Source organism: Oryzias latipes, chromosome 13, assembly GCF_053564925.1.
Source record: "Oryzias latipes strain Hd-rR chromosome 13, Olatipes_Hd-rR_3.1".
NCBI classification, from domain to species: Eukaryota; Metazoa; Chordata; class Actinopteri; order Beloniformes; family Adrianichthyidae; genus Oryzias; species Oryzias latipes.
In genome coordinates this window covers 16,323,894-16,337,771 of record NC_136249.1, presented here as the reverse complement: position 1 = coordinate 16,337,771, position 13,878 = coordinate 16,323,894, and the positions used below count along the sequence as shown (strand labels likewise).

Here is a 13,878-nt window from a genome sequence, read left to right as displayed (position 1 = left end):
CTTGTTTGGGTCGTGTCACGGTCACACTGGAGATCACAAAAGTTCGGATTTACTTGGAAATGTGAACGGTCTAGCAAACAAATCAGATTTTTTTCAAAAAATCCGAATTGAGCATTAAGCCCTGCAGTGTGAACGTAGCCTTTGTGGCTCTTTCAGAGGTTATGATCTCGCCAGCACCTGGTCCTGGTAAAGCTAGGCCAAATAAGTAGCACTACATTCTTGAAATTATATTTTCATTGTTTTTTTTTTTTAATCACGTTTTGTCTAGTCCCACCTTGACCTGTATTTTTGCAAAATAGGAAAAGGTCCATGGGTGGGTAACTGGGTGATGGGTCATCAGTCCAGTAATAGCCGAACGACCGTACTTCACGCTGCAGCAGATAAAAAACACCTCCTATTACAAACATGAGTTGAATGATGAGTTTTTTAGTATTAAGTCATAAAGCTCAATACCAGTTGAGCTGTGTTTTGTATTGTTGGTCTTTGGTATTGTGACTGCTGGATTTTTACTAAACATCTCTATATTTAGACTTGTAAAACTATCAAAGTTCAAAGCATTTTGTTTGCAGGATCCACCATCACTTGGTAATCCAAAGGCCTTTTCATGTTAGTAAAAACAAGTAAACTAATAAGAAAAAGACAATCAGGTACAGTACATTAGACATAAAATACCAAAACCTTTTTTATGGAGTTTAAATTTAGTCATAGTAGCTCCTTGACTTGAAATGGGGAACTTGAAATGACTGATGCGAAAACTTAAGGCTTTAAAATCCTTATAAACAATGTCAGGTTATCAGTGTACATAATGATCATTCCAAGAGTAAATGTTTTTGAATGAACTTTGTTACAGTTAATTTAGCTGCTAGTGTCCCCATGTAATAAGTTGTACTGGAGCAGTAAACATTGACATCCAATCATCTCAGAGAAGTGATGGTTACATTATCAAACAAAATTCTTCTTCGTCTTTTGAACAGGTGAGAGTGACTCCAGGCCTCTCTACAGGTTACGTTCTCACACCTGTTTCTACTGAGGAGTACACATCCTGCCTGTGTGGCAGTGAGCGAAAGACCTTCCACTGGAACATGAACCCCACAGCATTAGGTGAAGCTCAGACTTTTTGACATCACAGCCGTTCCCTCGTCTGTAACATTTCATGTATCTTTACAAATTCCATAAACCTGCAGCAATCTACAGATCTTTGCCACACCATGACAATCCATGACTTGTGTACATTATCTTTAGGGGCTGTAAATATAACCGTTACTGCTGAGGCTATACCGTCCCACGCATCGTGTGACAATGAAATTGTGAGCGTTCCAGAAAGGGGTCGCATTGACATAGTCACAAAATCCTTGATAGTAAAGGTATGTGTTTTACTACTAAGATCACAAAACTTGGCATTAATAAAAAAGTATATTTTTTCCCAGTAAGTAGCTATATTATTTTAAACTATTTGAAGGGAAATTATTAAAGATTGTATTTCAATAAATACAGTAGCTTATACTTCTCCCCATTTTCCCATCAGGCTGAAGGAATTGAAGTCACAAAGACTTACAACTGGCTGTTTTGCCCAAAATGTCAGTCTGTTCGACATCACCAGCAATCCATTGACAGCTTTAAGTCTCATTTTACATGTGGAGAGTAACAATAAAGGCATATCTATATCCATATAACTAAAACAGTTTTTTTTTTTTTTTTTCTGAGCAGGAGAAGCTGTGATTGAGGAAACCGATCTACAGCTCCCTGAAAATGTGATTGATGGATCTGTTCGTACCACAGTATCAGTCTTAGGTAATTTATAGTCCCACTCCAATCCTCTTTTGATCTATTTTTAAAACGTTTCCGGTGGTTATAATTATGCTTTTTTTTAGCCAGAATCGATAAATGTATGTCCTTTTTCTAGGGCATAGTTTCTGCAGAGCTGCAGTAGTTCATTAAAATTTGCCTCTGAGATGTGGCCTTTGAGGCAGAGTAAGCCTGTCCACACTTCCTATCATCAATTTGTTTAGACTCTTTCGCCAGCTCACACCCTCCCTCACACCCCCAACATAATATTATAGATGCAAAAAAATAATGGAGAGCAACGTTGGAGCTAGCCAGCTGTACAGTTTTGAGCCAGATGCCACCGTAGATGAGGAAAACAACGACGTACATGGATCTATGTCTACAAGTGGATGCATCAGAATGGAGCAGAGCAGGGAGCTTGTGGACCTCCTACTATAGCACTTAAGTCACACCAACAAGCTTTTTCCAAAGGAATTTTTTTATCTGCCCCTGGTTTAAAAAAAAATTAAATAAAGGAAGACTCAGAAATGAAGAAAAAATACCACAAAAATATGCTAAAAACATAAAAAAGACCATTTTCTTTATGTGAATTTAATGAAATGTTACTTGTGACGTAACTTACGTCCTATTATCCCCGACATGGGAACACATTCTTTCTGTACCAAAGCCTGGTCTCCAATCATGGACAAACTGTAAGCCCACCTGACAATCGAATGGAGACGACAGTTCAAGAGCATTGAATGAGCAGTGAATTTTTACTTTGTAAAAGAATTCCTGGACTGAATGAATAAACCTGATAAATCTGTACTTCATGAAACAATTTGGGTTTAAGTAATAGTGTCTTCTGTAGAAGCATTTCTGTCATTAGTCGTGCACTGAGGAATATAGAAGGAAGATGCCATATGGATGTGGAGAGCAAAATATGGCTCTTTTGGCCCCCAACATCTATATCCTCCATTATCTTCAGAACACACATCAACTGACCCCGGCCATCAAGGAGAAGGCTTTCAACTTTCTGACCAGTGGTTTGTTTCATTTAATTTCATTTTAAAAACAATCTTCAAATGTGACGTATTTCAGGACAATGTGAGAAACTGTCTCAAATGACTGTGTATGTTTTGTTGGATTTCTTTTACTGCACAGGTTACCAAAGACAGCTGAACCACAAAGATTTTGATGGATCATACAACACGTTTGGAACAGGACCAGGAAACACTTGGTAAATAGATTTAAACTTCTAGTGTACACTTTTGTTAGAAACATTCCTACAAGTGAAAGATAAGCTGCAAGATTGCAAAGAAATACACAGAATTCATTCTTCTTCCAAAAAACATTATTTCAAAATTTCTTTGATTCTTTATTATTTTAGTCTTGTGATAAATAAACTCCTATAAATGTGACGTGGTAGTTAGTGGACTTAATAAAAAATAGGCTGTTTCGGGCCATTGCTAACAACACCACCATATTGTACATGTCAATGAAAGAATATTTCCTCCTGATATCAAAATACTTTACAAACAAACTTAATTTTAATGTTAAAATTAATATTGTGTAAATTTTTCATTTCATCATTAAAATTCCCACTCAAAAAACAATGGATTTTTTTTGCTGCCTTTATTTTGAAAGGAGAGGATGATAAATAACGGATCTCTTTGGATTTCCACTGGGCTGACTGCTTTTGTTGTGAGGTCTTTTTTTAAAGCCAAGTCATTCGTCTACATTGATCCTAATATGGTTGATATATCAATATCGTGGTTGAAATCCAAACAAAAAGAAAACGGCTGTTTTAAGAAGTCTGGCAAACTCTTCAACAACAGAATGAAGGTAAAGTAACATCGTCTTGAAGTTTCTGCTGTTTCTTGCTGCTGTAACTGGTAACCAGATCATAAATGTATCTTTGACCCATAAGAACCTCGACCCATTTTTTCTTCAAAATAAAATTGTGGTTTTTATTGCACAAACCAAGTGTACCACGGAATCCATGTCTGATTTTTGTCTGTTACATTGATGTCATCATGGGTTCTTATGGGTTAACATTGGGACAAGCAAAAATATGCTTACGCTAAATAGACTAAAAACAAGAGGCAGAACAAGCTGACCCTGAAGGCTGGCCCTGTTCTTGGTTCGCTTCTGAAGCCTCTTAAGATTAATGTTCAAGAAGGACGTCTTTGTTTTCCTCATCTGGAAATCTGGCTCTAAACTGTACGGCTGCATAACTCCAATATTTCCCGCCATTTTTGTTGCAGCTGTATCATTAGGTTGGGTTTGGTTTGTGAGGGCTGCAAGCCAACAGGAGAGAGTATATGGATACACTTTGGAAATATATCTAAAATGATTGGAGTGGCACTTTAAGATGTAGCCGCTTCTCTCTACAACCTTCCATGGGCCCAGACAACCCAAAAACAGGCATGTGACTAAGCCTATAACCTACCAGCTGCTTATGGCTGCTTTGGAATTGTGGAAGATGTACTCTGGTATTGACCTCTTTAAAGTCGGATTATAAAACTTACTTAGCTGATTATCCAAATAAACTCCAACAGCTGTAGGATATCAGTTATTGATCTAAAGACATTTCTTCTGTGGTTTGCCGTTTTTGTACGGGGGGGGGGGGGGGGGGGGTGTCTGATGAAATGACTCTCAGTGCTTACATCACTGCTGCATTCTTGGAGATGAACACATCCACAGATGTAAGTACACCTAGATTCATCTCACAGGTCAAAGTTTTAAAATCTGCAACACCACTGACCACTAAAGATTTTTCCAGTCTGAATACACCCGTAATTATGATCACAAATCCATTGTACTGCCTAGATGTGCATTGATCTAATCCAGGGGTCTGCAACTTGAGAGTCCGGAGCAACATGTGGCTCTTTTACCCCTTCATTGTGGCCTTTCTTACGAAAGGAAATAAAATTGCTGATAATTTAAAAGATGATGGGTTATTTAGTCAGTTCTGATCCAATAAAATTATGGCTGAGGTTCACCTTAAACAGGAAAATATATTGTGTAAAGTTTTTTAAACGAGTGCTTACAATTGACTTTTCCTTTTTCATTGGAGAACATTTACTCATATGAGCCTATGTCAAAACCAACAAGTAATTTAATTATTGGAAAAACATTTTTTCTCGCTTTTTATAAATGGAGATAAAACAAGGTTACATCATATTTATAAAAAGTTACAGCAACACAAATACCGTAATTTCCGGACTACAAGCCGCTACTTTTTTCCTGCGCTTACCGCCCTGCGGCTTTTTCAGTGACGCGGCTAATTTATGGATTTAATTGGCGGCCGCCGTGTACGTACTTTCGAACTTAGTGAATAGTTTGAACTCTATGTCCAACTCCAAGCACAAGGCATTTCTTTTCAACACACCTCTTGGCAGCCAAACAGCATGGACTTGACTTTAGGTCTTAGACACTTCAGTCATGGTTCAACAAAACGAAACACGCATGCCCGGCCGCATCCCAGAATCCTTTGGGGCCATTAGACCCAACGTGCACGTGATCGCCGCTACAATATGATGAAGCTTTCAAGTTAAAAGCAATCGTTAAAAGCAGCGTAAAAAAGTCCACCATCACCAACGGGTTTGGAAGAGCCGGTTTGCTGCGTGACGGAGAGAACAGCGCATGGAGTGAATTTACACTCCATTTACGGTTTCTAAGGAAACCGTAAAAGTGGAATTTTGCTTTGAAAAGCTCACAGCCTCCGTGTGAGTTGGAGACATCTTCTCCTCCTGCTGCTCTTAGAGCTGCGGGGCCGATGGCAGTCTGATGGCTCCCACACGTAACAACGCATCCGCCCCTCATACACGAAACGTACAGTATTAAGTCCGATTGCTTTGCACAGACACGATTTGCTCGGTCCACCGGCGCAATGGGGACGAAGTGCTCCTCCTTGAAGCCGCCCTGGCCAGAGGTGTCAGAGTAGATAGGAAGGGGAGACAAGGAGCGCGCGGGGCGGGAACGGAGCGCAGAGGCTTTTGAATTCTGACGCACGCGCCGCACTGAGGCGCGCGTATCGCGCTGAGGCGCGCGCTTTTCAGTCGCCGCTGCTTTATTTTACCGGTGTGTTTTTTAAACAGCCCTGTTACTCCCACAACGCTGCCGCGACACAAACGGAAAGAGAGCTTTTCCCGTTCACCCCTCCATGCACTGCTGATACTTGCTCATTCTTAAACACATACAACAGTATGGCGAGCCGGGCGTTGGCCCCGCCTTTAGCCCCTAAGACTCATGGGAAATGTGGAATCGCGGATGTAAATTTCCTCATCATAACTGAGGGATGTAATGTTGATTATATGGTTACTGTTTGTAATTTTATGTATGATACCTAGATTGTCAATAAGTAAAAAAAAAAAAAAAAGAATGAAATAAAAACACCATAACTGAGGAACTTGTGAACAGAATACAGGTCCATGCTGTTAGACAGATGTCGATACACTCAAATGCATGAGCCAGAGGCAAAGCTGTCTACACCCACAACGTACTAATGAACTGCACTCACTCTGGGATGCTGGCCCGTGATCTGTCAGGATGACAATATCGCCTAACACATGCGCGGCTTGTACTCTGACGCGACTTGTGTATGTATAAAAGTAGTTAAACACGTAAAAATGGGTGGGTGCGGCTTGTAATCGGGTGCGCTTTGTAGTCCAGAATTTACGGTAAATGGCAGAGTTGTGTTTCTCTGACAGCGAATTGACTCTCCTTCTTGGTGGTGGTCAGTGAGTCACAGGCCCAAATGGCTCTTTTAGTGTTAAAGGTTGTGGACCCCTGATCTGACCCATAAACTACTAAAGCTAATCACTGGAGACAATCAGAGCTGCTTTCAAACAGTACATTTTAAAAATCTGTTTCAGAACCATGTGGTAACTAGGAGCCTCTCTTGCCTAAAAGGATCCATTAATGAGCTCAACAACACCTACACCACAGCTCTGCTAGCATATGTCTTCACACTGGCAGGAGACATGGAGACTCGTGCTCACCTTCTGCAGCACCTTGACAGAGTGGCAGTAAAAAAAGGTGAGTTATCCTCTTGCTGAAAATCATTCATTGTCTAAATTGTCAGTTACATTGTTGATTGTGAATTTATTTTTTAGGAAATGTCATCTACTGGACTCAGGCTGCAGCTGAAACATCTGACTCTCTGTCAGTGGAAATCAGCTCTTATGTCCTGATGTCTTTACTCAGTACCTCCCACACTGCTGAAGACCTGGGATATGCTTCAAGTATTGTTAGGTGGATGACCGGGCAACAGAACTATTATGGGGGTTTTTCTTCTACCCAGGTACAGCAAGAGTCAAGCTCTCCAAACCCACATTTGGTTTTTGTTTAAAGATTGTCAGCATCAATATCCAGTTCACTGCATAAACCCACAATAAAATACAACAATTCTGAAAACTAAAGTCATGCATTTTCTTCCTGTGTACCTTAAATGTCATCACAAAAAGCATATATTCTGTCTCTCTGAAAGCTCATTGATGTAACTCGCATATTTTTAACTTTGTATTGCAGGACACAGTAGCGGCCCTTCAAGCTCTGGCTCTTTATGCTACAGTCGTATTCAGCCCAGAGGGTTCCAGTACCGTTACAGTCCAGTCCTCTAGTGTCCAACTGGAGTTTGATGTGAAACCAGACAACAAACTGCTTTACCAGGAGAAGGTGATGAATGATGCGACTGGAAAGTATACCCTTCAAGTGAAAGGGACTGCATGCTCCTCAATCCAGGTAAACAAATACAAATGTTCTTACCTGACAGATGTTTGTTTCCATTTTTTGCATAATTCTTTCTAAAAGTTTTTGTTGCTGTTAAGTGATGAAGTGCGGAAAAATTGATTCTGTTAAATATCCCAATATTTCATTTGGCAATACTGGTATAAATTTAAAATACTGACAAAACACATTTTGAATTAAAACTTTATAAGCAAATATGCAGTTCAGGGTCTTGCTTTTCTGTTCCACCAAAACCTGACCAAAAATAAGCAGCACACGAGCCTCTTTAACAATAATAATAATAATAATATTAATAATAATACATTTATTTCAAGGGCCTTTCAGGTCACTCAAAGTCACTGTACAAGGTTAAAAAATAAGAAAAAAATAGAGTAAAACATCAATAAGAAATAATAAAACAGGACAGAAAAAGACATACTAAAACGGATACAAAAAACAGAAAAAACAGGATAGAAAACAGCAGCTCTACACTAAAACATATGTCGCATGAACCATCTTGTGATAGATGTTCTCTCAGTATTCCCACAATCGTTGTTGTTACAGAGCTCAATGACACATATAAAACAGTTTTTACTATGGATGGGCACTGGAATTTTGTGCCAAGTTGGTACCGATACTCTGGATCTACTGGCACCACATAAAAATGTGGATGTCAAAGCTACAACTCAATGTTTTTTGTGTCAGACATGCCAGTCATTTACATTCTATATAGTTTTGCTTTACAATTCTAGCCAATCATTTTACCTTTCCAGCGACTGTGGGCAGGCTTATATAAGAATAAGTGAGGCTGTGAGGATGGGTGGAGCATCCGGTCAAATGCTGAAAGTGAAAAGAGCAAAAGTTTGTCTGTACTACAAAAGATTTTAATTTAGGGAATATGGAAAAGAGCGACATGTGCAATGTCTGAAAAAAGACTTGTGGTGATTAAAGCACCTGTTCAAGCACTGTTCAGGCATCAGAAGTACTGATTTGGCACCAGATCAAATCCAAACAGTATCCATCTATAGTTTAAACTGAAAAAGACAGATTGCTGTGTTGGAGATTGTTCATTGTTTGTTTAATCCAGTTAGCATTTGCCATCTCATAAAGTACATTTCAGCAGGTTGGAAAAATCACTATATTTTCTTAATCATAATTATCATACTTTAAAATTCTTAACGGTTAAAGCACCTTTAATCTTTGTTTTTTTAACTGAAATAAATTCTAATGTGGAAACCACAGCAAACAAGAAAAACAGCGAGACACATTTTTTCAACAGTGTTGAAACATTTTTCTCTTAATTTATCAAAAGAAAGGCCTTTGGAAATTACTTGGGTAAGAGTAACATGTGTGTAGGAATGCAGACGACACTGCAGTATTAGGAATCGAAGGAAATAAGATCATTGGATGTAATTTTTTAATGTCGTTGAATAAATTACGGACATTGCGGATACAAAAAAATTAAGAACCATGCACAAAAAATTTGACAAATCTTCATCAAACCCCAGAAATGAATAAGAAAGAACAGTATGAAGGTCAAGATGATCTTAAAGACCATTCCAATATAAACTTTTTGGTGTTTTTCAGATGCATATGTAGCATTTTTCTCATGATAGAGGACATATATTGAGAGAAGTCCAATCAAAACCGCATTTGGGAGTATTTATTTATTTGAATCATGATAATGCAGGTGTAGACAAAAATACTGTTTATAAAAGATTGCAGTTTTTACATACAAACTACAATTTGCGGTCTACAAGCTACCTGTTCTCCTTCATTCTATTGTAGACAAGTATATCCACTAACGTCTGCTTTTTTCATGTCCATGCTGGCATCTGGATCAAAACTATACGGCTGGATACCTCCAATATTGTTCACCATTTTTGTAGCACAGCAAATGTTAGCTTGGGGTTGTGAGGGGCTGTAAGCTAGTAGGAGAGAGTGTTAACAAAGGCATGATGGGAAATGAGGGCATGCTTATCCTGCACAGCGTGACATTTGATTGGCGATTTCTATGGGTCACGGGATTCCCTTGGGATGGGAGTCATCTCTGCCATTAATGATGGGATGGCATGGGATAAAATTCTCAGGGGAGCGGGAACAAACAGTCTAGCTCAGTGCTTCTCAAAAAGTGGGGTGTGCCCAGGGGGGGGTGCGCAGTAGTTGCGGTTTTAGGGACAGGTAATGCTGGCAATTGCCCCGGACGTAAAAGGGGGGCGGTGGCGGCAGCGGCTCAGTGCTTGGAAAAAATATCTGCGCCACAATTGTGTTCCTAATATCTCTTATATCACAGACTTTGTAACAGCCTGAAACCTGTGAATTGCCGTCCCTGCAGCTGCTCCTGTCTCACGTGTGTGTGAGAAGGGGAGGGGTAGTGGACTCAGGCTGCGAGGTGGAACAAGAAGGAACGAGAAGCACTGCCTCTGTTGCACAACACCAGGATCATTGCGTGCCTTTAGATCACTCGGCTCATTCTAATAATGTCATTCTTCATGAACTATTGTAGACATTTTCATGATGTCTTTATTTTCCATTTAAACACTTTCCATTTTCAAGTACCAGATGGCGCCGTGAACAGACGCCTGTTGCCATAGCTCATGTAATCGTGTTGTAATCAAGTTTGTAATCATCTTTGTTTTTACTTATTCTCTTTTTTTGTTCTTCCATTATTTCTGTTTACCTTCATTTTTCCTTTTTTGCGCTTTTCCCTCGTTTATATTATCCTTACGTCAGTTTTCGCATCTGAGGTAATAACACTGGGAAGCATGGCCCTTGTTTACACCACCACGGCTCTGACGGAGTCTAGTCTGCTTCATGGAGCTCGGCATTAGATTCCGAAGGAGATATGGAGACGTTGGGGTCGCAGCAGAGCTGGGACTCACATTAAGATGAACAGGAGGAGATTTAAGCCCGTTGTGCCTGCAGTCATTATGGGGAATGTGCACTCACTGGCCAACAAGACTAAGGAGCTAACAACGCTTATAAACACCCAAAAGGAGTGTCGGGAATGCAGCCTACTGAGCTTCATTGAGACGTGGTTGCATTCCCACATCCCGGAAAGCAGCGTCGCGGTTCCCGGTTTTATGACCTTGAGGGTGGACAGAGATGCAGCCGGCTGCGGTAAGAAGACGGGAGGCAGGATTACTCTCTATGTGAGTGACGGTTGTGCAACCCCGGACACATCTGAGTCAAGGAGTGACTCGGCACGCCGTATGTGGAGCTGCTGGCGATCGGAGTCCAACCTTATTATCTGCCGAAGGAGTTCACAACGGTTGTGGTGGTGAATGTCAGATGGATGAGGGTGAAGCCCCAGAGCTACCAAAATTTTAGGGATCCGCTGGGGAGTTTGCCAGTCGCTCCAGAGACAGTCAAAGCCTTTGTAGGTAAAAGGTTTTAATAAAATACTCTAAAACCGGGAAAGATAAAAAAAAAAAAAACAGGATGACACAAAACACATTTAAAGCCATGCACTGTACTGGTGGCCTGCATTCCAGGCCACCAGTACACATGCAATAAAAACAAGACAAACCCACAGATAGTTTTAAAAGCACTAAAACAATTGTGCAAAAGAATAAAAGTCAATCTCTAACCCAAATAAAATCCACTGGCGACTGAGCTACAGGCTGTTCATCAAATCTTGGGGTATAGCTGGCACACTTAACTTTAGGAGCGGTGGAGCCCGTTCACCCCTCTGCATCTCCAAATGGCAGTGCACGGGGAATGCTGTCTCCCTCCTCCACGCGAGTGTTTTGCTGGTCCTTGCCCCGATGAAGACCTGTGATGGCTGTGGCCGGTGCTTTGCCGCCTCCGCGTCGTGAATTGCGCGCCACCTCCAGCTCCTGCCTGCACCTTGCAGGTCGCGCCCAAATGTCACGGACTCCACACGCTGGCTTCAAATGTTCTCTCTCTTCTGTAGGCTGCAACCTGGGTCCAATAGTCGTCTCTCTGCCCTTGCATGCCGCGCACTGGTTTACTATAAGAAAGGAACAACCTCCCTGCTCTGTGTGTAACCACGCCCTCCCACACAGGTGTCTCTCATTCACCATTAGCAAGTTCTGAAAGCAGTCCCATACGACTTGCTGACATGAATGTTTCTTTTTCCTCCATCCACCGCTGACGTCATCACTACCACCGTTTCCCGCCTGCGGATACAACAGCCTAACTCCTTTTGCATTATCACTGGAGACTTTAACCACCAAACCATGGACAGAACGCTCGGGGACTCAGTATGTGAAATGTCCCACTTGGGAAAATAAAACTCTGGATCTGCTGCATGCAAATACCCCCCCCCCCCGGCAGGTCTGACCATAACCTGGTTCACCTTATCCTGAACTATGTCCCTATTACCCTGCGGGAACGTGTGCACAAAAAGTCTGTGAGGAGGTGGACCCCAGAAATGGAGCAGACCCTGCAGGAGTGTCTGGGGTCCACAGACTGAGATGCTCTTTGCATGCCTCATGGCAAAGACATTGACGGCATGACAGACTGCATTACAGAATATATTAAGTTCTGTGAGGAGTCTGTTGTGCCTACTCGAACTGTTTGATGCTTCCCCAACAACAAACCCTGGATAAGCAGTGACCTGAAGAACCAAATGGCTTTGAAAATGAATCTGTCCGTGTTCCTGGCAATAATTCAACCGTTTTTCGTGAGATCAAACTGAAAACGAGCAGATATGCAGCATCACAGGACGGCAAGGACAAGCAGACATCTCAGAAGATTTCCTCTGGATGCCCTGACCAGACAGAATAACTTGTGAGTTAAACTTAAAGCTTTTTTTTTAGTTAAACTTAAACTTTAACTTAAACTTTGTTACTAATCATGCTCAAGGTTACACAGTCTGCTGGGTAAGAGTTTAACATTCTTTTTCAAGTGAGTTGTGTAGTCCAATTACATGAAACACTTGTGAGTTCAAAGTTTAGAATTTTTTATTCAGTCAAACCATATCACTTGTTTTAAACAAAAACAAAACAAAAACTTTCATTTTTAAAAGTTTAAATGAAAATCCAAAAATCCAGCCAAATAAAAACCACGAGATTTTCCAGAATTAATAAATACTTCATAATCTAAAATGTAAGACATCAAAATAAATAGAAACATTAAAAAAATGTGATTTAATTTCCTCAATGAAATAATTAATGTTGCATTTTCCAGGGTCTTCCACGTCTCTACTGCTTTACCAACACAAAGGTGTCTGTCCTGGCCCTTTACGCTGACGGTCAGTCCGACACAAGACTGGATTTTCGGTTGACCCGCAGGACCATCGAGCATCTGGGTCGATGGTCCTGAAGCATCAGCTTCGGGTTCCTCACACTCTGGGGGGTCACAGGAGACTGACGTCCTGGTGTTTCTTTTCTGGCTGGCGTGTGGCACATCTTACAGTGTGGTAGCCAGAGTCTTTGACATGACACGGTCCACCGTGAGCGATGTTGTCCACAGGACGGCAGACCGCATCCTCCAGCTGATGAGCAGGGTCACCCAGCTTCCCAGTGGGAATGAACTACCATAAGTCGCCTCTGGATTTTAGCAGCTCGCTTGGTCTTTCTCCTTCAGTGATGAAAGTCAGGTAAGGAAAAAATCCCTGAACTTTTCTTTGAGCGATATGGCGGGCACAGAGCGAAATTTTGGAAAAATACGTGGTCTTAGATGCATTCTGGTGCATTCTGGCAGCTAGTTATTCACTTCTTTATCAAGAAACTAAGACTAATTAGAGCATCATGATTTGTCATTCTAACCCCTAGTTTGACTCTCCATTAAGGACTTGCTGGTCCTAAAAAAGAATTTGGAAAATTGCTCAAAGTAACACAATCCTACAATCTACGCTTTTCCTTAAAGCTGCAAAACATACAATTGCTAAAATATAGTAACATCAAAGCCCCAAATGGCAAAAAGAACACCAGTAACTATGATATTCTATGAAAATACCTCAGTTATTAGGGCCCGAGCACGGAGTGCAAGGACCCTATTGTAATTCGAATGTTTATTAGGGCCCGAGCACGGAGTGCAAGGACCCTATTGTAATTCGAATGTTTATTATTATTAGGGCCCGAGCACGGAGTGCAAGGACCCTATTGTATCTGTTAGAGTTATTATTATTATTATTATTATTCTTTTTCTTCCGACGGAAGAGTCGCCTTTTTGAGGCCTTTAACATACCCCAAAACTCACCAAATTTGGCACACACATCAGGAGTCGCGAAAAATTTCGTATTTTACAGGAGATTGGCATGGGCGCACAAAAACGGCTCGACAGCGCCACCTACAGTGACATTTGTCCCGAGCCCCCGCATATGCTTTAACATACAAGCTTGATTTTTTCAGGACATGTTCATCAGATGGAAACCTACAAAAAAGTCTCTTGGTACCAAGCTGTCAGTTGCAC

At 41.1% G+C, this 13,878-nt stretch overlaps 1 protein-coding gene across 1 annotated transcript; it reads left to right on the top strand.

The window, feature by feature from the left end:
* Positions 1-2,680: 2,680 nt before the first annotated feature.
* On the top strand, positions 2,681-11,434 carry LOC101159244 (alpha-2-macroglobulin-P-like). Its single transcript, XM_078930129.1, has 8 exons — positions 2,681-2,810; positions 2,929-3,003; positions 3,452-3,608; positions 4,397-4,472; positions 6,645-6,807; positions 6,885-7,072; positions 7,300-7,512; positions 11,414-11,434. The coding sequence occupies exons 1-8, from the start codon at positions 2,681-2,683 to the stop codon at positions 11,432-11,434; spliced, it is 1,023 nt and encodes a 340-aa protein (XP_078786255.1).
* Positions 11,435-13,878: the final 2,444 nt, after the last annotated feature.

Bases quoted from the DNA above. Each gene is read 5' to 3' on its own strand.
- LOC101159244 (XM_078930129.1), top strand. From the start codon at position 2,681: ATGCCATATGGATGTGGAGAGCAAAATATGGCTCTTTTGGCCCCCAAC. The intron at 2,811-2,928 runs GTTTGTTTCATT...TTTACTGCACAG, and splicing joins TTTCAACTTTCTGACCAGTG to GTTACCAAAGACAGCTGAAC. The intron at 7,073-7,299 runs GTACAGCAAGAG...TTTGTATTGCAG, and splicing joins GGGGTTTTTCTTCTACCCAG to GACACAGTAGCGGCCCTTCA.